General features: G+C 53.6%; 9 protein-coding genes across 9 annotated transcripts; 4 read left to right on the top strand and 5 right to left on the bottom strand.

The window, feature by feature from the left end:
• The first annotated feature begins 689 nt into the window (after window positions 1–689).
• Window positions 690–1,705, top strand: BDZ83DRAFT_619562 (uncharacterized protein). The gene is made up of 2 exons (XM_060508130.1): window positions 690–961; window positions 1,029–1,705. Exons 1-2 carry the CDS (start codon window positions 799–801, stop codon window positions 1,421–1,423), a joined length of 558 nt encoding a protein of 185 aa, XP_060365482.1. The 5' UTR covers window positions 690–798; the 3' UTR covers window positions 1,424–1,705.
• A 25-nt stretch (window positions 1,706–1,730) lies between these two features.
• On the bottom strand, window positions 1,731–2,544 carry BDZ83DRAFT_776895 (uncharacterized protein; the record flags this gene model as incomplete). The annotated part of the gene is given in 2 exon segments (XM_060515472.1): window positions 1,731–2,037; window positions 2,056–2,544. 2 exon segments carry the CDS (start codon window positions 2,542–2,544, stop codon window positions 1,771–1,773), a joined length of 756 nt encoding a protein of 251 aa, XP_060365483.1. The 3' UTR covers window positions 1,731–1,770.
• A 2,442-nt stretch (window positions 2,545–4,986) lies between these two features.
• On the bottom strand, window positions 4,987–5,883 carry BDZ83DRAFT_542269 (heterokaryon incompatibility protein-domain-containing protein; the record flags this gene model as incomplete). Its single annotated transcript, XM_060503409.1, has 1 exon — window positions 4,987–5,883. A coding segment is annotated over one exon (897 nt), but the record flags the coding sequence as incomplete, so codon positions are not given.
• A 1,158-nt stretch (window positions 5,884–7,041) lies between these two features.
• Window positions 7,042–8,162, bottom strand: BDZ83DRAFT_576521 (uncharacterized protein; the record flags this gene model as incomplete). Its single annotated transcript, XM_060504926.1, has 2 exons — window positions 7,042–7,918; window positions 7,975–8,162. The coding sequence occupies 2 exons, from the start codon at window positions 8,160–8,162 to the stop codon at window positions 7,042–7,044; spliced, it is 1,065 nt and encodes a 354-aa protein (XP_060365485.1).
• Window positions 8,163–10,858: 2,696 nt separating this feature from the next.
• BDZ83DRAFT_670188 (choline transporter) lies at window positions 10,859–13,193 on the top strand. The gene is made up of 7 exons (XM_060511117.1): window positions 10,859–11,308; window positions 11,377–11,459; window positions 11,548–12,124; window positions 12,175–12,380; window positions 12,436–12,547; window positions 12,612–12,848; window positions 12,902–13,193. Exons 1-7 carry the CDS (start codon window positions 11,095–11,097, stop codon window positions 13,129–13,131), a joined length of 1,659 nt encoding a protein of 552 aa, XP_060365486.1. The 5' UTR covers window positions 10,859–11,094; the 3' UTR covers window positions 13,132–13,193.
• Window positions 13,194–13,357: 164 nt separating this feature from the next.
• On the top strand, window positions 13,358–14,408 carry BDZ83DRAFT_619569 (uncharacterized protein). Its single transcript, XM_060508131.1, has 2 exons — window positions 13,358–13,718; window positions 13,789–14,408. The coding sequence occupies exons 1-2, from the start codon at window positions 13,373–13,375 to the stop codon at window positions 14,241–14,243; spliced, it is 801 nt and encodes a 266-aa protein (XP_060365487.1). The 5' UTR covers window positions 13,358–13,372; the 3' UTR covers window positions 14,244–14,408.
• Window positions 14,409–15,958, bottom strand: BDZ83DRAFT_619575 (short chain dehydrogenase). The gene is made up of 4 exons (XM_060508132.1): window positions 15,637–15,958; window positions 15,338–15,570; window positions 14,822–15,203; window positions 14,409–14,750 (listed from the first exon to the last, which is right to left on the bottom strand). Exons 1-4 carry the CDS (start codon window positions 15,678–15,680, stop codon window positions 14,453–14,455), a joined length of 957 nt encoding a protein of 318 aa, XP_060365488.1. The 5' UTR covers window positions 15,681–15,958; the 3' UTR covers window positions 14,409–14,452.
• Window positions 15,959–18,075: 2,117 nt separating this feature from the next.
• Window positions 18,076–20,864, bottom strand: BDZ83DRAFT_719155 (uncharacterized protein; the record flags this gene model as incomplete). Its single annotated transcript, XM_060512148.1, has 5 exons — window positions 18,076–18,859; window positions 18,923–19,041; window positions 19,115–19,407; window positions 19,470–19,989; window positions 20,763–20,864. 5 exons carry the CDS (start codon window positions 20,862–20,864, stop codon window positions 18,076–18,078), a joined length of 1,818 nt encoding a protein of 605 aa, XP_060365489.1.
• BDZ83DRAFT_651276 (glutathione-dependent formaldehyde-activating enzyme) lies at window positions 20,863–21,380 on the top strand (the record flags this gene model as incomplete). Its single annotated transcript, XM_060510440.1, has 2 exons — window positions 20,863–21,024; window positions 21,093–21,380. The coding sequence occupies 2 exons, from the start codon at window positions 20,863–20,865 to the stop codon at window positions 21,378–21,380; spliced, it is 450 nt and encodes a 149-aa protein (XP_060365490.1).
• Window positions 21,381–21,648: the final 268 nt, after the last annotated feature.

Consider the following 21,648-nt stretch of genomic DNA (forward strand, 5'->3'; position numbering starts at 1 on the left):
AAGGCTTCTTCTTTTTTGTAAACCTTACCCAGCACATCACCCTTTTTCTCCCCCCTGAACACGGGCCATCGTCACGAGGTTGTTACTTTTTTACCTCGGAGGCCTAGTTTACGGTTGGTGAGTGACCGTTTGTCGTCATCACTAGTACAACCACCTCCACTTCTAGTGTCCCGTAGACGTAGACGGAGCAATACACAAAAAACAGCACAGCACAGGAAAAATAAGAAGAAGATGCGTCTTTCTTTAGTTGCAGTTGTATCCCTGGCCACGAGCTCTCTCGCTCTAGCCCTCGTGCCCAGGGAGACTAACAACACCATGGACCCGGAACATCACCCCGGAGGAGGTGGAGGAGGCGGCGGTCGCGGTGGTGGAGAGTGTAAGGGCGGTGACAAGCCGCCCGGTACGCCTGGTATGCCCGGTGGAGGTGGAGGTGGAGGTGGAGGTCACGGAGGCGGCGGTGAGGGCGGAGGCAAGCCTGGTGAAGGCGGTGGAAACGGCGGTGGAGGTGGTGGTAAGGGTGGAGATGACTGCAAGGGCGGCCATGGAGGCAAGCAGCCGCCTGGTATGCCTCCCGGTATGCCCGGTGGAGGTGGTGACAAGCCTCCCGGTATGCCTGGTATGCCCGGTGGAGGCGGCGGCGGAGGCGGTGGCGGCGGCGGTGGAAAGGGAGGAGATGACTGCAAAGGAGGCAACGGGGGCGGTCATGGAGGTGGTGGAGGCGGCGGCGACAAGCCTGGCGGCGGTGGAGGAGATAAGCCCGGCGGTGGAAGTGGGGGAGGAGGAAAAGGCGGCGGCGGCATGACGGAATGCAACTCGTTCCGCATGCGAGCCAAGGGCTCCGTCTCGGGCTGGGTCGGCCAACTGGAAAGCGGCCAGCTGAGGATCGGTCTCGAGCCCGTCATCCTCCGCATGGAAAAGGGCGAGATTGTCGATACCCGCCGACGCGGCATGTGGTGGACTCGTAAGTTTCGAACCATTCCCCCGTCTTCGATCACCAACAAAGCCGATGATTTAACTTATTTGAACAGCCCCTACCGAGACACTCCAGTGCGATCCGGGGCAGAAGCCCGACAAGGGCTGGAGCGTCGGCTGTGACGGCAAGATGACGTTCCAGGAGCAGACTCGGTACTTCCAGTGCGAGGCCGAGAACCAGACGTATAACCTGTACAAGAAGAACGATCAGGGCGTCAACTGTGGTGAGATTACGCTCTACATGAGTGGTTGTGGGCGTGGCGAGGGTATGGGTGATAAGCCTCCTGGCGGCGGCGGTGATAAGCCCCCCGGAGGCGGAGGAGGAGGTGACAAGCCTCCTGGAGGTGGTGGAGGTGGTGGCGGCCACGGAGGCGGAGGAATGGCTCCTCCTGCAAATGGGACGGCTACCCCTCAGAACGGGACCAAGCCTATGCCACCTCCTGGAAGGTGATTGTTGAGGTCGAGGCTCTCTCTCGAGTCCCAGCTGAGGCTTAAGACGTGTGTTGAGCACACTCAGACTGCCTAAAGACGGTGTAGAAGGCACCAGCCTAGGGGATGGATCGCTTCAATGCGGGACCATGTGTTTATTCACGCTTTGGATGTAAGACGTCCTGTATAAAGTAATACAAGGGGAGGGTACTTTTCATAATCAATGCATGTATTCATAAACGATTCGTTGCGATCCTGATGGCTGTCCAGATCTGAGCCTTGTGCTCAGTTCCCAAAGTAGACCTTGTTCTCCAAATGAGAAAGAATGCCATCCAAACTCCAGTGATCCGAGCACCGACGACTGAACAATCAGTCATCAAAATCAAAATTGCAATACTCAAAGAGACCCTCCTCATCCTCGTCATCCTCATTCGGAATACCCAGAACAGCATTGGCTTCCTTGATCCAAGACGGCGTCGGACCCAAGTTAGATGTCGCAGCCGGGACATCACCGTCATGAACCATGGCAGATTCAGTGCCCTCACATAGTCTAACACCCATCCAGGCATCCTTTGCGTTTGGCTTGAAGCGCGGATCCTTGATTTCCTCGACCTGAGGCGGGGGCATGGCCGGGTTCTATCCGGGACCAAGCACCCACGAAGCGGCACTCGACTCTTCAAAACCAGCGAACTCGCCCTTCCTGCCCCACTGGGCGGTTCCCGTCTCGGAGGGCTCGGCGTCGAAGATGCTCTCATTGGTGTGCAGGTCGTACGCGGCAATGTTCCCTCGGGCGTCGGGGCGCGTCTCGGCGATGGGGTTCGGTTCGCCGGTGTACGGATCGATGAGGCAGGTGAGGCGACCGATATCAAAGGGGCCGCGGTAGCCATTGTGGGCGAGTGTGCGCGCGTTGCCGACTCTGACTGCAATCTCCGCTTGCGGTGAGAGGATGTGCCCGAGTTGAGGGCTCTGAAGCAGGTCCAAATTCCAAGCAGGGCCCGGATTTACGAGTAGGTCGTTCGGGGGCAAGGAAGGAGGCGGATAGTTAGCTGCGAAGGTGTTCATGGATGAGAATGCATTGAAGAGTTCGTTCGGAGACATGGGAGGAGCCAGGTAGCTGAACAAGGAATCGAGATTGATTCCCATTTTGCTCTGAGTCTGATGAATTTGGCTGTTCGAATGGCCGCGGTTTGTAATGATGAGCTCATCGCTGCTGGACTCGTCGGTGGTGCTCTCGAGCGAAGGAGGAGGGAAATTGACGCTTCGGAGGGCAGAGGGGATCGGGGGGCTGCTCGACTTCAGAGGCTTCTCCGGGCCGGTGACCTTGACGACTGAGGCTCTTCGGTTTTTGTCCGTTTCTGTATTTGAGAAGGGATTTAGTGAGATGAAGAGAGAAGTGAGTGAGTGTCAGCTTGAATGGGATGAATCTCACGAAGTCGCGCCTTCAAAGGGGGCTGCTGCCCGGATGAAAGCGCCGCCACCATTGGGTTCTGCATCGGACGGCCACTGGGACTGAATGTCGTCACACTCGCTGAGATTGATTAGCGGAGAAGCGAATAATATCATGAGCTTGGAGGTGAGACGCACGCGACGAGTGCTGCGGAGATGAGAAATTCATCACCGAGTACTGGGGAGACCCGATTGGGCCGGCGGGACTTGAAGTAATGGATGTTGCTATGTCAAATGAGTGAGAGGTTCATCAGATACATGATTTTGGCTAATGGGATGAGACTCACGAGAAGAATGTTGCAGGAAGGATGGCGGCATCTTATGGTGGGATAGAGGTGTAGATAGGACGTTATGGCATGAGATTGCTAGGCTCACTAAATTTGATTAGTAGGAATCCCGACCAAAGAATTTGGGAAACGTACAGGAGCGGAGCTTTGAAGGTGAAGAAGGTCCAGGGCTGGGACGCGTCGGCGTTGGCATCGGCGCCTGGCTGCTTGGAGCTCTGGGAGCAGGAATACTCGCAGGAGCAGCGCCGCCACCGCCAAAGGAGCCCATGACTGCGACAGGAGCACTCCCAATCATACAGTTCCTTATCGATCTCTCGATGCGATGGCTTACAGTCGTATGATTTCCACGCATCTGATCCCCATGATTCTGGATTTCATCTTCACCTGGATGTCCTGTATTCTCCCGGTTGAGCCTTTCGGAAATCTTAGCCCGGGTCAGAGCCTTCAGCTTTTCGTTTCGGTCCATCGGTATGTATATGGCGGGTAGAAGATGGCTCCAGGTACTTTGAGTAACGGCAATGTTTTCGTTTCTGTAATTCTACTGCTCGTTTGCTTCGATTCCTTGGAGGCTCTGTCATCTTGTATCTCGGTTAAAGTTTGATTATATGTCGATGACTTACTGATTCAAGGTGCAATATGATGAGAAATTGGGAGAGAAGAGAGAAATGGCGATGTAGATGAGATGTGGAAAGTAAAAGCGAGATGGAATGTGGGAAGGGTATAGCCTAGGGGCTTGACTGCTTAGTCGTCGTTCACGGCCTGTCTTCTAGGCCCGTGAGATATCGAGGCATCGGGCCTGACTTCGAGAGGATTCTTGGACACAGTGGAAGAGTCTTGCTCCATGAGACACGTCGATGCTACAAGTCAAGTCAAGATGAGATTTGAGAAGACTATGGGATTCTGGTTTAGACTCGATGCAGAGGATGACGAGTAGCCCCCAACTAGAAAGGCAGATAAAGACGGAGCAAGTAGTATATAAGAGAAGTGACAGAACAATGTAGACGGCAGCGTACCGTACATTTCCCTTTGTTCTCGTTGTTTTGACTCTTCATGTGCACATAGTAAGACTATACATGTATCCCAACATTCATAAAGTCATCAAGAGAAACGATGGGAATATGATAGAAGTAAGAATGACTTGAACTCTTTTATTGGCCAACAGTCCTCGACCTTTGCATGTGCTCGGGTTCTGCGAACTAGAATGGAGAAGTGTTAATATTGGCCGTGGCTATTAGAATATCTCTACAATTTGTGATTGAATGAAGTCGAAGAAGCAACGCTCTTCGCTCTGAAGGCTCTCATCATCATCCAAGTCATCAAATGTAGCCTCCAACTCCAACTCAAAAGTGCCAATTCTTCTGTAAGCTGGCACACCATTCAGTGAACTTCCCTCATTCATCTTGACCGGCTGTAGAAGCAATCCGAGTATAGTCCAATCGGCAGAGTACCCGCGCACTCTCTTGATCTCTAGTGCCACGTACCCCTCAGAGCCTGCAGACTTAACGTCTACTTCATCTAGGCAATCAAGATGACAGCTGGTGTTTCTGGTACTCATGAGCTTGTTCTCTGATTCGAGAACACCCTGTGAGCTCTGGGGACTGGTTATTTCAAAGACATTTTCCGGATCGTCCCTTGAGTCTCCTGCAGGATGATTGATGACGGTGGCCGCCGCGAGTCCCCCACGAAGTCTAAGCCGACCAGAGTCGCCACTGACGTCGCCGTAGGGCGCTTTCTTGTTCACCGGCTCGGCCGAAATAGATACGACTTCGGCGTGGTAGACCTCCGTCGCATCCGTCACATCGCCTTCGAACGTAGGGATTTCCCAACCGTCACCCAAAGCCACGTATGCTCTCACACTACTATTAACGGCGAACCACGACCATGAAGGCCCCTGATAGACCGTAGACCGATTCTTTCGCTCATTCTGCTCCACTCTCCAGAGCAACTCATCTCGAATGCTTCTTTTCCAGAGACCAGCGGCATACTCATCGCCAGTCAACACGGCGAAGCGCTCCGCGACTCCCGACATGGCCAAAGCACGATCAGTGTTGAAGGACAGAGTACGGCTGGTGTAAATGTCTACCAGAGCACCCCACGGGGATGGGGTCTTTGAACAGTGGCCCCAGTTGAAGGAGTCCTGCCTCAGATCATTGGGCTCTGCGATCTTTCTCCAGCCGTCGGTTGCCCCCTCACCGACGCCGAGACCGTATAGCTTGTCGTTCCCAGTGATCGATGGAATCGGTTCTTGACAGGTCCATCGCGTCTGCCGAGACCCGAACTCAACAATTCGTAGAGACAATAGGCGTTCTTGAAAAGTCCACCCCCGCTCGTCGATAGGTTCATGCCCTGTCTCCATCTCGGTGAGGGTAATCGATCCCTTTTCGCCCTTTTCGGATTGCCACGAGAGAAGAAATGATAGATCGGACTTTGAGAATGACTCTCTGTCCTGGAGAAACCCTTCCCACGCAGTCTTGGCTCTGGATGCCATAATGGTGAATGAAGCTTGACCGTAGATGTATGGCATCTTTGCAATTTCCAGAATCTTCTCGTCGTTCCCTTCATTTTGAATGATGCAGAGAGCATCGACCCAGATATAATTGACTCCGAGCTGCGAGCAGACTTTGACGGCGTCCTGTATGGTCCTAGGTAGCTTTTCAAAGGGAATATCCTTTCTGAATACCTCTAGTGTAGACGTCTCGCATTGCATTGTCTGATTGCCGCCCCAGCAATAACTCAAAGCTGCGAATCTCGGTAAAGGAATCAAAGGTGCCGTATCTTGCAGTCTCAGCGAATAGTTTCCTGCTCTAGAGTTGTGATGAATGTAGATCAGCCTAACAGGCCTGAGTGCCGACGGCCCAGACTGCTTCTTCAGCTCCCGACACTTTTCGTGCTTATCCTCGCAATCTGCGAGCCATGACTTCACTGCAGGCAAACAATACGCAGGGTCATTCTGTATCGGCCGCGTCCAGAAGTCTCTGGCCGCCGGGTTATCATGAGGCGTGTATATCTGCAGACCCTTGACCGTCCTATACGAAACGAGCTTCGTGCGCGGGTCCCAAAGCCCAAAGTATTCTATAGTCAGAACGTCTGGCGTGTGGTCACCACCCATGCGGAACGGGGGATTTGTCTCGGCTACGAGGATGTAGTCAAGGTACCCGTCGCTGCGGCTCTGGATGGCATGGCGCATGGAGGGAAGCCTGTAGTCCGGGTCCTTGTCAATCTGATCGTGGAACTGGTCGAGCTCTTCCAGGTCCATCTCGTAGACCTCGCCGGATATGTTGTCGACGCATTCGCCAATGTCTGGTCGTTCGATGCACTCCCCGTTGAGGATCCAGTCTATGAAGGCACATGTTTTCTGCTGGGCTGTGAGAAGATCGGGGAGACTGGTGTCGAACACGATCTTGTTCCACCTGGCGTCGTGTCTGTCGCCCCGATTCCGATGCGGGATATCGGCTTCGGCGTGAATAACGAGGAGCCTGCGACACCACTCGCATGAGTGAGGGCCGGATGACGACGAGGGCATGATTGGTGAATACTTCTCATTATCAAGGCATCATAGTATTGGAAAGGCCCTGAGAGCGAACTCGGCAACTTTTCGCCGTGATAACGAGCTATTGGGTTGACGTTGTAGCCCTACTATCGGCGAGGGGTGTGGACTAGATTGAACTTGCACATCCAATAGGCACTTGGCTGTTGATGCGTGATTGTGGATGCCTGCAGACTTATGCATGCCAGACAATTGACCAGGGGCTTGTCAGTTCAAGAGGCGTCAGGGAGTGGTCTCGATCAACACCTAATCGAATCAGTGGATCGAATCTGCATCCTGGGGATGGCGATCAGGTTCTAGAACTTCTTCCATTGACGAAAACTGTATTCATTATGAATACTATTTCAAACCGTGACTCTCTCACTTCTTGAGAAGATCTTCAACCTGCGAGGTGATGTCCACCATCGGAAAACTAGTCCTGTTCCCAGAAGTCGAGCCCGCAACAGGAGCATCCGCAAAGAACTCCTCAACCATGAATAGACTGTCGCCGACTTGTACCGGAGCAGTGACAATCCCTCCTTGAGCATCAGTGGAGTTATTCGGCACGGTACCAAGGTGCTCTGCAGACTTCCACGACCCGTCTTTCGATCGCAACACAGTAACGCCTTTGGTATTCTCGGCGATGAGCAACACCTTCCCACCGTACCTTGGTGGAAGATAGATGGCATCGGTGCCCGCCAGCGTCACATTCGGCGATCTGGGTACGAGCACGGGAGCACCCTTGTCCGCTTTCATATCGAAGCGGTAGATCTGGGCGTCCTCGTTGTTGTTGGACAACAGGATATTGCCAGTGGCCGCCAGGCCGGAGAAGCCCATTTTCGTGTGGTCAATCTTCGCAGGGAGGTACCACGGGACGACGGCAGAGCCCTGGCGGTCGACTTTCATGATTGTACCCGGGAACGAGCCAACGACGTATGTGTTGCCGTGGGTGTCGTGTTCAATGTCCTGGAAGCCACCGTATTCTCCTTTAGTCACGGCCGTGATGTTCTTATTCCATAGGACCTGCTTCTTTGCCGGGTCGTACTTGATGATGAAGTTGTCGCCTGAGACGTCTTTGCTGCCGGTATTGAAGGGGGCGGCGGCGTCGACTACAATAGAGACTAATCTGGTGCGAGTATCCACCTGCACACCACCGATGTGTAAGGCAGGATTGTGCGTGATGCCGTCAAACGTCAAAATGTCGAGGACGGCGTCCTTGTAAGGATCGTAAACTACAACGCTCGCGTTGAACAGTGATCTTGCCTCCGCCTTAGCACCATGATTTATGTGTGAGTTTGTACATGTAAAGCTTACCCAAAATAGACGATGCAGTTGTTGACGTCCCAGTCCGCATTTTCGGGATAGAGTTGGTACTGTTGTACGACAAAGCTGCCCTTCTTCAGAGGCGGACATTGTCTCGCTGGCTTCGGTGAGCTTTCTGCTTGAGAAATCATGCACAGAAGGAAGGCGAGAGCTACTGCTAGGCGCTTGAAGCTACTCATGGTACCTAAGCTGCGTAAAACGCCACGGGCGTTACGGCAAGTTACAGGACGTTGGGAACGGAGGAGGTGAAAGCAATGACGAAAACGACAGTCGGGGCATTTTCAGCTACCAAGACGGATCGTCACCTCCTAAGTAGTACCTTCAGATGACGATGAACATGGGGCAAGCAAACGACTGAACTCCGCTTTCCTTGAAATACAGGTGGATACTACTTGAAAGAGCTGCAGTTGGTCATTTATTCATGTTAAAGCCTGCACTTTCGCCGTAAGGAGAGATGTTGAACGCCACATGGTGCCTGGGACAAGACTCTAGATTAGAAGGGATGACCTTGAATGGCCCGAACCCATCCGGCACCGTCCCTGGATGATAGAACCGGCAGTTATGAAAGCATTGTCTGGGCGTTTGAGGTGACAGGCAGGTTCCGGATGTCGACATCGGCAATGGCCAGACACACAAGCTTTGATCGGAAATTGGATGAATATCGACTCGTTCTTCAGTGTTGCATTTGGAGTCTTGGACTGCTCAGATTGCGGGACTTCGTCACTGAGTTCTTCAATAAAGTGATCGTATATTGCACCAAGGTTGGTAAGCATTTATTCACCTCGCTTGGGCAGTTTGTCAGTCAAAGTAATATGAGAAGCTCAACGTCAAAACGTAGCAAGGGGGCATTTTCCCGTACGAGGAGTACGCGATTTGGCGCTGGCCCACATATAATTGGAATTGAGATGTTCGGCGAGCCCTGCACTTTTCTCTACGACGGCTATCAAGTTTGCAGCAAGATCCACCTGTCGAATTTCACAAAGTTTGACGAAGCTTTGGGGAGAAATGCCCACCCATCAGTCCGACTTCAGCGAGGCGGCGCAACGTGGAAGCAAGGATGAGTCGCTGGCTGATTAGCAGACATGGTGGTGAAGTCAAGATTGAGAGGGTTTTAGGTCACAAAAAGACCAACTATGATATGATGGCAGATGAAGCATGTGAGGATGGTAATTGAATGCAAAAATACTGGATTGATGAAAAGCCCATGAAGATTTGCCAGTGAATGTTCCTTCGTCCTACTTTCCTGAGCTCCTTCCTGGGTGCAACGTCTGGACCCACTTGGCGCGCTGTTAAGCTTCTGGCCCTTTCTCGCTAGTTTATCCAAAAATGGACAGCGCTAGGTGATTAGCGGCAGGTAAGTAAACAAATAACGGGTCTTCGGCGCTAAGCCGCCGGATCGCGGGGATGCTTCTAGCGGGGAGTACCTGAGTATCTCATTCTACGGTTCTTTCACTGCTTCAATTATTCCATTCCCATGTTTCTTTTCATCAAGCTTTCTTAGCTATTGTCGTCGACGAGACCACCCTGGTTCGCTAAGAAGATGCGAATACTCTCTCATCGATAGTAGTCCGTTCCGTTATTGATTACTTACTGGTTCTCGCTTTTTGGAAAGATTTCTCAGGTCTTGCTAATCGCCGTTGCGCGGATCCAAGCACAATTATTCAACAAGTGGTCAGCACTTGGAACTCTACTACCACCCATCACCTTGCCAAGACTTGCCAATGAAATGACCCGAAAGCTCATGGTCGGCCATCGGGCGAAGACTAGCAGGCAACCGGGCCTGGATCTTATCTCTCTAGGTACTACCCGTACCTCTTCCATCTGTGTCTGCGTGGCAGCAGTGAGACAAGCATGTCCACCTTTACTAGCTACAGCCTCCTTGCTTCAGACAAGGGCCTCCATCATATACGAAATCCAAGAGCGGAATAGGCCGTCTCGGCTACACTTGGTACAAGCAGTCATCGTCACATCGCCCGCTGTCCCATCTGTCGATGGAAGATAAATTGGATCAATTCTTCAATACTCAACCAAAACGGAATTCCAGAGCACGGGTTTCATCGCGAACTTTACAACAGCAAGCCTGGCATGAAGCAGAGGGGCGTTTTCGATGAGCATCTCATCTATAGGTATCCGTACTCCTTAGACAATGCGCCTCGGCTGTTTTCCCTAGCCAGCCACACGTGGACTGGCCATGGGGTTGGTCGCTGCTCCCACTGAGATCGCCGGCATCCAAGGGGGCCCCATCTATGATCTGGGCCGTTCAAGCCACTCGGCATCGCCCCTGAGAAAGCTTACTTCTCGCGGCTTGAGCGTTTCACGCATGTATCTGTTTTACCCAGCCACCCAATGTTGTGAGCTGCGATTTGCCAATATTCGGCCTCCCTTTTCGACTTATCTTCCCCTCTATCTCTCCAGACTGCACGATATGCCTTATGATCCGCTCGCTCCTCGAAGTGGACCAAAGAAGATCGAACAACGTCGTGAGTTAGAGATCGGACGGCCCGTTCCACGTATCGCGTAGCGTACAATGGCTCTAGTTTGGAGACGACCGGAATCCTCAGAAACAGTTTGCCAGCGCGTTTCTTTTGGTAGCCAAGACCCTGGGCAGGGTGTTTCGCAGCATGCCTAGCTCAATGGAACATGTCTAGCCCTCCGAGGCATCCCTTTTCTGATATGCAGAACCGGCGCTTGTGCAGGCTGACAAGTCGGTTGTTGAATGCGACGCCAAATCCGTACCTATGGCCGTCGCACAAGTGTTATCTGATATTGCTAGCCAGTGGGCGAGAGATGGTCCAGTTGCAGCTCTTCCGTCCCAAGACATGGCGTATTAGAAGCACAATGTCACCCACCAAGACCGTCTTATCGTCTGCCTCCTCGATTTCCTACATATTTCGTCCGTTGTGTCACATTTCACAGGCGTCTTGCGTCGGACTGTTACTGTCTTGCTTTCCGTTTCGAATTTGATCTTCCTCCTTTCTCACCCTTTCGTTTTCCAGCGTTTCTAGCGCTCCCACTGTTTGAGTGGTATCCGCGCTTCGATATCGCTCATTCCACGCCTCTTTGCACCGGCCGTTTACAGGCAATTAATTTTTCTAGTTGTAAAGAGCTGCAATGAAGGCATTTCTTGCACGGGATAGAGTTGTCGAGTCGGCGTCTACGTCCGATGACGAGACCGTAGTCGCCGTACAAGATGGAGTCCGCTTGAACGCCGCGGGCTACAAGGATCAATTGAATCGCCAATATGGTTTCTTTGGACTGGCAAGCATGGCTCTGACGGTGGACAACGCCTGGGTCGCCTTGGGATCGTCCATCTCTGTGTCAATTCGTAAGTTTTACTAACTAGACGCCTATTGTTTGCAAGCCGGACATTGTAACGAACCGGGATCAATCTAGTCAACGGTGGCCCACCCGGCATCATTTACGGCCTCCTTGTCGCCGTATTTTACTACTCCCTTATCGGCTTGAGTTTATCAGAGGTTTGTCTTCTCTTATCCCAGTTCTTGCAACCACCCCTCTCGTTTTCCAAAACAATTTGAATCACGAAGCCTGATACCTTTCTCCAAGCTCGCTTCATCAGTCCCCACTGCGGGCGGCGTCTATCACTGGGCCACCATCGCCGGCGGCCCTCGCTGGGGCCGAGTCCTCGGTTTCTTCACCGGGTGGATCAACTTTTACGGCTGGCTCTTCTCGCTCGCGGCCCTGCTGCAGATCTCGAGCAATGTTGCAGTGAGCATGTACGCCGTTTGGAACTGGGATAAATACGTCAGCCAGCCCTTCCACGTCTTCATCGGGTACCTCATCATCCTCTGGGGGTGCGCGGGCTTCGTTGTCTTTGCCAACAAGTATGCTCCGTACACTCAGCAAGCCGGAACAATTTTTGTTTTGATCGGCGGCGTCATCACCATCATCGTTCTGGCAGCGATGCCGAAGCAACATGCGAGTAATCACTTTGTATGGGGCTCTTTCGATGAGAACAACGCTACAGGGTGGTCAGGGGGCGTTGCCTTTCTTCTGGGTGTTCTTAACGGCGCCTTTACAATTGGAACTCCTGACTCGGTCACGCATATGGCTGAAGAGATGCCGCACCCGAAAAAGGACCTTCCAAAGGCGATCCTATTGCAGATTTCCCTGGGCTTCGTCTGTTAGTGAGCGTTTTGCAGCAATGATGAACCCACAACTGACTATCGATAGATGCCTTCTGCTTCGCCGTCGCGCTGTCGTACGCTATCACGGACATTACAGCTCTTCAAGGCGGCTTCAACTCATTCCCGCTGACCAACATTTACGTGCAAGCTACAACGAACAGCAATGGAATCCGGAACCCAGGCGCAGCGTTTGGTCTCCTGTTCATCATGCTGGGCTGTACGCTGACGTGTTGCGTGGGCTTGACGTTGACGGTGAGACGACATCCACATGAGCTGGTGAGGTTCTAGTTGCTGACGTTGTTCTCAGGTTTCGCGAACTTATTGGGCGCTTGCACGCGACAACGCCGTGCCCTTGTCAAACGTTTTTGCAAAGGTCAACGAGCGTCTGAGTTGTCCTGTCTGGTCAACCTTGTTTGTCTGTACGTCACCGTGATCCCGTTCTTCCCCAACCTCAATTATTTACAGGTTAACATGGATACTCAGGTGTCGTCGCAACTGGTCTAGGTGCCATACCGCTCGGAAGCTCGGCAGCATTCCTAGCACTTGCAAGCTCGTTCATCATCCTGACATCCGTGTCATATGCCATCCCGTTCGCGGCAAACATGCTCTCGGGGCGAAAATACTTCCCTCGTGGACCCTTCCACCTGGGTAAGGCGGGATACATCATCAACGGACTGGCGGTACTGTTCATTGTCTTGTTCGACATCATGTTCTGTTTCCGTAAGTGTCTGTTAGTTCTAAAAACCTTGGCCTTGCCCTAACGAGATCATCAGCGTTCGTGTTGCCCACGACAGTAGCGACGATGAACTGGAGTGCTGTCATCTTGGTGGGAACGGTGGCAATCACGGGTTTGTGGTGGGCGGTCCACGCGGTCCATCATTATCCTGGACCCAAGGTGATGGATCTTTACATTGCTACCGAAGGTGTGAGCCCGATCGCAACGGAGAAGAACACGACCGCTATCGCTTCGTCAGAGTTGAAGGAACCTCACGCATTGCAATGAAGATACTGGGACGTATTTGAGCAGAAGGTAGTTGGTGGAATTGATATATGATGAGATCAGCTTATATTGGTTATGTTGGCTCTTTGAAGAAGGGAAATCATAGACCATTTCTTGATGTCTGGCTCGAAGGCTGACCGAGGACCACACCGAGAGCTCCGTGAGAAGTCGGTGAATTGGCCAATCAGACACGACCAAACTCATCTTACAAAACGTACCCCAGAATGGATCGAATGGATGCGTCATGGTCCCTGTCATTCTTATCGATAAGGATTCTATCGTTTGCCGCAAAGAATCTCGAGCTTCCCTGGTCGCATTTCTCTCTTCCTCGCCAATTCTCCCGTTCGACCCTTCCGTTTCCTTCCCTCAACTTCCCGCCCACCTACTCACCGCCACTTCACGAACCAGATTCGACACAATGGGATCATCCTCTTCAAAAGCCGCGCAGGGCGCCGCGCGCAAATTCCCGACCCGGGCTCCGGGCGCCGTACCACCACCGTCAACCGCCGCGAGAGCAGCTCCCGCTGCCCCTCCGACGCAGCCCGCGCAGGCCCAGTCACAGGCGAAGACGGCGACACTCAAACCAGAAGGTCAGTTCCGACCTTTACACACTGAACTTCTCGATCAATCATGACCCCACAGCTGACCTTGACGACCCAGATCTCACAGCCACCACAACCACCACAAACCCCGAAGTCACCGCCGAATTCTCCTCCCGCCTCCGCCAAATGGGCATCGTCCAGCCGAACCCAACCTTCTCCTCCACATCAACAGCCAGCGCCGGCCCCGATCCCGTCGCAGGCGCCCGCCCCGGCCCGAGTCCTCACGCCGACCTAATCCAGAACCCGGGACCCTTGTTCCCTTCTACATCCCGCAACGCGACGCTCGGCACCCTCGAAGCCAGGCGCCGGCTCCAGCAGGAAGCCGATGCCGAGTTTGACGGCCTCGGACGCAGTAGCAGCGGCGGGAGGGAGTTTCTGGATCTGAAGACGATTATTCAAATGCACCTGATGCGCGAGAGGGGACACTCGCCCGCTGAGATTGAGGCAAGATTGGATCTGAAGGCTGGGGTTGTGGCAAGGTTGGGACGGATTGGGATCACGTCGCCTGCTTGAGTGTGGCATTCGCGTTCACGAGAAAGTGTTGGTTGATGAAATGTGTTGAAGGTGTATAAAAAATGTAATTATAGGTATACTGCTCTACGAAAACCGCAAAAGCTCCCAAACTCCATAGTCTTTGGAAATAATTAACGACTAATCATCAAAAGACCCAAAAAACAATCATTAAACCCCGCTTTTCCTTTTTCCAGCCAGTCCCAAGGGTTTTACCAGGCGCAGTGTCCGCCATCGATGCGCAGGTCGCTGCCCGTCATGAAGCTGCTGGCGTCGCTGAGCAGGAACACGGCGGCGCCGCGGTACTCAGCGGGCTGGCTGAGCCTGTTGAGCATGTTGTGCTTGGGCCACTCGACCTTACGCTCCGGGTACTCCACGAAGAGCGCCTCGACCATGGCGGTGACGATGTAGCCGGGCGAGATGGTGTTGACGCGGATGCCGTGGGCGCCCCATTCAGCGGCCAGGTTACGGCCGAGCTGCAGGACGGCGGCCTTGGAAGCGTTGTATGCGCTATAGTAGCAGTGTCAGTCAATCCGTAACTCTTCTGGTGGAAATCAGCTTTGTCGTTGTGTAAGACTTACGGGCAGATCAACCCCCTGTTGGCAACGGTACCGCTCATGCTGGCAATCAACACGATGCTGCCGCCGGTGCCGAGGCGAACCATCTGGCGCGCGACAGCCTGGGCGGTCATGAAGGAGCCGGTGACGTTGACGCCCATCATGCGGTCGACGTCCTCGGCCTTGTACTCGAGCGCGGGGGTCTCCTGCTGGATGCCCGCGGCAGCGATGAGGCCGTCCATGCGGCCGTGCTGGTTGGCGATGCCCTCGACGATGTCGTTGAGCTGGGCGACGTCGCGGACGTCGACCTGGTGGTAGGAGAGGGAGGTGCCGAGCTCGGCGGTGGCGCGAAGGGCGACCTTTTCAAAGTCGGGGTCAGGAGTAGGGAGGCGGTCGATTGCGTGGACTAAGAGGTTGGTGTTAGTCTTGAACTTTGCAAATGGTGTATGAGACATCTAGAGAATATCTCTCTTTCTCTCTCTCTCTCAAAATAGAGAGGGAAAGAAAGTTAGAGATTGTTAGAAGAGTCGAGTGTTTTACCTATTGCGCCAGCTTCGAGGAGAGCCTCAGCCTGTGTGAGGCCGAGTCCGCGCGCGCCGCCTGAGACGACAATGACCTTGCCCTGAAGGCTGAACTCGGGAAGGCCGCGGGCGACCTGGGGGGTCGTGGCGCCGAGGCCGAGGGACTTGGGGGTCGAGTTGAAGCTCCTCTCCTGCGCGACGAGGGGGTTTGCGGGTGCCACGACGGGGGCTTCGACGGGCTGCACTGCGAGTCTGGGAAGTTTCCTTGGGGTCAGATGAGGTCCAATGAGACGGAGTGGCCGAACGCGGGTTAGGTACCGTGACATGTTGCTGCCGGCTTCAACGAGAGCTGCGGGAGACATTTTTCTTCTGATGTGTTTTTGGTGGAGTTTTCTGGGTAGGATGATGGGAGGAAAGAGGCCTTCTTGTTGGCTTCTTCAAGTATCAAGAGGTTGCTGCGGTTGTTTCCGTGAGAGGTAGGTTTGATGACGGAGGTGGTTGATGCTAATTAAGACTAAGACGGGCCGAGATGGGAGGGTGTACTGGATCAAATAGGTTGATGGTTGAAAATCGATGAAATTCTGGTATAGCTTGCTTGTTGTCTATAAGACGAGAGGAGTGATGACGATGAAAGTGTGTGTGTGATAGTGAAGAGAGACTAGGAGGTTAGGACACCATCGTGAAGTCTTCCTCTTATACATCGTCGAGCTCTACCTTCCACCCTTTTCCCAATGGGCTGAGCTTCCCCGCACCCACGTCTCGTCCCATTGCCTCCCACGCCTCTCACACCCCCTCACCGTCTAAGTTCTTCCCGTCATGCCATGACCCTTGGCCCACGCCCCCATGGGCTATGGCAAGATCAAGATCAGCAATCCCGAGCAACAATGAGCATCCGTTTTAGCAACCAACGGGCTAGCGCCGGCCGTGACGGGCGAAGGAACAAGGGGATGGGATTGGACTGACGGGGGAGCTTGCGTTATGGTGAGCTGTCTAGGATTGTCTATACTAGGTCGTAGCTATCGCTCTGCCGGTTCCGGAAATGGACTGGTGACGAGACGTCGGGCTCGCTCGTGTGCCGTCAAGTTACCGGTAACAGATACTGCAGTGTCTAGTGTGCGGTATCAAGCTCGAAGCTCCCTTCGCCTCATCTTTTCTTAGAAACGGAACCCCTAGCACCACTGTTTTTTTGCTGCTCGTTGGAGTCTCTGCGGGACCTGCAAATCTAAGGTTTGTTCATCCACGCCGGCGGGTACGTTTCGTTGCATGCCATGGGCAGCATGTGCAGCAATGGAGCTCCAGACTTCTCTCTCATCGAGGGCTAGAACCTTCAAAGATGGGTCTGCGATGTCCGAGACAGGTCATGCGGGATGTCAGATTTCAGAATAGAGATTGGAACGCCCCCGCCTTGCCCCCGTGTTCCCGTGTCTCTATGTCTCTGCGTGGACTCCCCCCGGTTCCCTGGTTCTAAAACTGCTTCCAAAAGCTCCGGGAAAGCAGTTGGACGCGATCCCGCGTGAGGGTCTAGTCTTTGCTTGGGGGAAAGACATGGGAACATGGGAACATGGGGGCGGGCAATCGGGAATACTCCACCTTTGGACCCCTCCGCTCGCGGCGGAAACTCAACCGGCTGCCCGCGGTGCGGAAAATCGGTTGGTTTACCGAAAGAACCACATCACGATCCACCACTTTTTCAAGTTTTCACTGGCATGAAACGGAAAATGGTCGATTCAACTACCACCCGTTGGGCTGCGAGACCCCCCGACATGTCTGAGCTCTGTTTCTCTGAATCTCTGAGAAGAGGTTTGGTAAGGCTCTCGTGGGGCTTGGCTCCATTTCTCATTCCCAAACTCATCTCTGGTCACAGCCACCACACTATTGGGACGGAACTGCGGATGTTGGTTTCTTGAGCACTCAGACTGTCAGAGACTCAGAGTTGTATCGTGAAGCTTCGTAAGAATGGGACAGAAAAAAAAAATCAAGGGACCTGAACAGGGTCTGAACTGCAACGTAGGGTCCAGAACTCATATCCACCCCCATTATCATCCCTGCCTCTGAGTTTCCAGAGTCCAGACCAACATTCACAGATACCTGAGTAACCTTACCTGGGCGGCGGAAACCTATCCAGATAGCCACTACTACGCACGCTAAACACCTGGACTGCGCATGTCAACCAAACAGAGACTAATACGGCAAGGGAGAGAGTTTCGAGCGGTGGGGGAGACAGCTGCGTCCGGGGGAGAAATGCGGAGTGCAGTGTTGCTTTGCGCATGCGGTCCCGGTCCACCGGATTGCTCCTTTAGGAAATCCGAGCTGCTCATCCCTTTCTCGTCCCTCCTTGATCCCTCCTCATCCCTACTCACCCCTAGTCCATGCCTTCACTCATTGATACCAGAGTGGCAGAAGCTCAGAACGAGCATCAGTCTATTTGCCTTTTGTGATCATGTGCGTTGTATCTCTCTGCCTGCGCCACCAACAGACTGGAACCCAACAAAATGAAGAAGCAAACCCCAAAGATCGGTCAGCAAACCCATCGTTCAAATGTCAGACAATTCAAGCATCTGATGTCTTCGTGACGCCGCAGGATCAGCTCGCCCCCCCTCTTCTCCATCCTTCCCCTATCCCGTGCTCGGCTCCGTACGGATATCCCGTAGGCTATCCCGTACCGCAAGTCCGCAACCCAGCACCCGGGGCCAGAACGACACAACGCGCAAGCCTGCGAGGGTATGATGCTCTCGTGACTCTCGTGACTCCTGCGAACTATACCGACACTCCCGGCCAAGACCCAAAAGACCACTTATCCTCCAGCCTCTGCACCCCAGCGCCCTCGCCCTCGCCGCCCCCTTCCCTGGCGATCCACCGCTGCACGCCCCAAAACGCCTTGAGGTACGATATCCCCAATGCAAAGTCCTCGAACCCGATCGACAACCCCGTCACGGCCATCTTCCTCCTCACGAACCTGCCCTTGGCATCCGCCGCGGCGTTCGGGGCCGCCACCAGCATCACCCAGAGGAAGATTCCCGGGATCCCCTTCCACGTCGTCATACTCACGCTCGTCAGGCTGGCGTATGCCGCCTGGAGCATCTCGGCGTCGTCGAACCGCGAAATCTGGCGCAGTGACTTGATGGACCAGCTGTAAATCACGGTGGCGATCCTGACGGTCTCGAGGATCCGTTCCTTTTCGGAGGAGGAGGAGGCGACTTGTGTGGGTCTCCTTGCTGCCGTTGCTGTGCCTTGTTCCCGCAGCTTATCGTATAGCCACGATGCGGTTGATCGAATCTTTGATTTGCTCGCCGCCGACGCCATCGCCGACGCCGATGTGACGGAATCCGTGAGGAACCGCACGTCGTCTAGAATCTTGGCCGTCGCGCCGCAGATGCCGAGCTTCTCTGCGATACTCTCGAATCGCGGTGCGGACGCCAGTAAGGGGCTGTCGTAGCAGTCTGGCCAGGTCGTCGGGACAGGTATCTCTTCGTCACGCGCTGGGTCGTTCTCTAACCAGTAGAGATCCGTCTCAAAGGCACAAGCAATCTCATAATCAGTCCTTTCAGAGGGTATCAGTACCTACGAATTGGTTTAAGCTTGGACACGAACTCATTGAACTTACAGAATTATGATCGATTCGCCTACAATGTCTCTCAGCCCTCGCATGCCTTTACGGAGTTTGATCATGCGCTTGATGCCTCTCATGTGAGCAAACATGCTCTCGTCGGCACCCCAAAACCACTTTGAGAGGAAAATCAGCTTCTCGTTGGGAATGGCCCACAAAGCTGTCACCGGGACAAGACGCTGCACTCACCTCCATGACGACCAGATTCACAATGCACCGGACCATCTCAACCGCGATAGCGTCGAACGGTCGCCGCATGTAGTCCGCAATCATCGACAGAACCCAGGACTTGAGGGCGAGCGACTCAGGGCTCTTTGCCACTTCCGTTCCTCGCTCCAGCGACTGGGTCATCGAGGACATGAGGATGCCGATGTTGGGAAACAGAGGGGATTGCAGCATCCAAGGCAGAACCTCCTTGAGGAACACGGGTGGCTGACTCCGGCCATCAATTGACACCATGTTGGGTGCGACAAAGTGAACGTCTGTGGGAGGATCCGTCAGCCATCGATGCTCCAAAGGTGATTGATGGCACTGGTGATCTCACAGAAATGTAAAAGCTCCGTCGTCCTGGGCCCTTCCGGGAGTGGCATGCCGTGAAGCGTCGTAACTTCCGTGAGGATGCCACCGATGGATGCGATACCATTGTGGAAGAAGGCCTGGGGGTCTCCATCTCCATCGAGAAAGAGGTTGGCGCGAGCCTGGCCCTTTGACACGGCCCTCTCCTCTTCACGATTATCCTTACAGCAGTCTCCTCCAAGGCGTGCGTGATCATGGCCCTCGAGGTATCTCGACCTGATCTGCTCCCTGCAGCGATTTCGAACGGGCAGTCTACCGGGTAACTTCAAGGACGCGATACCGGGTAGCGAAGTGACACAGGGACCGTGTGAGGTCACCTCTGTCTGCTTCTCCGATTTCGGGGAAAGCGAAGACAGGTCAAAGGTGAGGACCTGTGTTTCGTACACCGGCTTTGGGAGACAGGGCCCGAGTTGAACAATGGTACACTCCACGGGAGGGAACCGCCTTGAGCAGTTGACGCACTGCGTCTCAGGCTGTCGGATTATGCACTATGACATGTCCATTCTTTCAGTCTCGCATGAACTCGGTGGGATTCAAGTGATCAGGTTCGGGTCGTTCCTGGGCATGTGATACCGTTCCATGGCGGGTGACTTGGTGTTGATCTGTGTTGGATTCTTGGTCAACTCACCTTCTGCTTTCGCCTTTAACACTCGGTGCACGATTTCTGGAGCCTCGCCCGTCTCTTCGCGGCGGTTGGCGGCTTTGACGATTCAGACGCCATGATACTCGATTCATGATACTCAGCTCAGCATGTTGAAGATGAGGCAAAAATGAGAGGGGAGTGAAGCACTATATCGGGCCTTTGAACCACTGACACGCCCTCAATTCAGCCACGGCTGAGGGCTGAATGAGATATAGGTCCATGTCTCGATTGAGAGATAGTACGGGGTAAGATGAGTGGACGAGCACCTGAACCAACAGGCCGCTTTTGACATTCTCTCAGCATATTGTTTGCTCTGCCTCTTTTGTCCCTTTTCGGATTGATGCATTTTGATGCATTCAGCGCCGACTTTTCCCCCTCATCTTGTGTCTCACGAAGGTCACGTACGATTTGACGATTTGTTTCCGTTACTGTGAGGCGTCGCACTTTAAAGAGATCGACACCAGCTGGCGGCGCTTACTTGCATGAAAAAGGCTGCCTGCCGGATGGGACACGATCTGTGGGTTAGATTATCACTGGCGGTGAGACGGGATGGAAGATGCGAGATGAACCTGGCACTTTCGACAGTTTTTACACCCTAAAAGAGAAGAATCGACTTACTATAATAGAAAATGAATTCCGCATCACGACATTTGCGTTCAGTTTTTCGCCATCGAGCGCCCGTAGCCAATTACATTTGCTTTGATATTCAATGACAATCATGACCGGTCAGACACCAACAAATGTTACCGGCGGCTGCCTCTGCGGCTCGGTCACGTACACCGTTGCCGGCGGATTCGGATTCGGAGTTGTCTGCCACTGCAACAGCTGCCGCAAATTTACGGGTTCGTCCTTTGGCGCGAACAGCTTAGTCGAGACAAAGGTACGATAAGATACCTGCATTTCAAGATTCCAGCTATCAATTTCTAACCAATTATCCAATTTTTTCAGAACCTCACGGTTGAAGACCCGGAGAAGAAGATCAAGGTCTACAAGGCCGGCACATCCGACTCGGGCAACTCGCTGGAGCGCTCATTCTGCGGCGCGTGCGGCTCTTCGCTGTTCGTCGTCAGCGAGAAGGACCCCGGCCGGATAGCCGTCACGTCCGGGACGATGGATGACGTGCAGGGCGTGGAGGGGGATGGCGTCGAGCTGTGGAAGCCAAAGTTGGAGTTCTTCTGTATTCGCAAGGCGAAGTGGTTGACGACTGTTGGGACTGCGCAAAAAGATACGATGTGAACGGCTTATGCCACTCCAGATGGCTTTGATATTAGTGTTAGTCTGTGTTGTATGCAAGGCGCAAAGCAAGAGGAGAACCGCGAGATTTAAACAGCTTCGTCCGGGCTGTCTCGTTCCATTTCCTGACTCAGATGCAATTCAGAGACGAAGAAGGAATTGCATCTGCCCTCGCTCGAAAGGCTAGATTGATTGGCTGTTGATATTCATTTGTGAATGCAACATCACGGCTGCGGCCTCTGGCTCCCAAGCTCCGGCGGACTAGTATCAT

The sequence above is a fragment of the Colletotrichum acutatum genome (genome assembly GCF_030867785.1).
Source record: "Colletotrichum acutatum strain CBS 112980 chromosome Unknown BDZ83scaffold_41, whole genome shotgun sequence".
Lineage (NCBI taxonomy): Eukaryota > Fungi > Ascomycota > Sordariomycetes > Glomerellales > Glomerellaceae > Colletotrichum > Colletotrichum acutatum.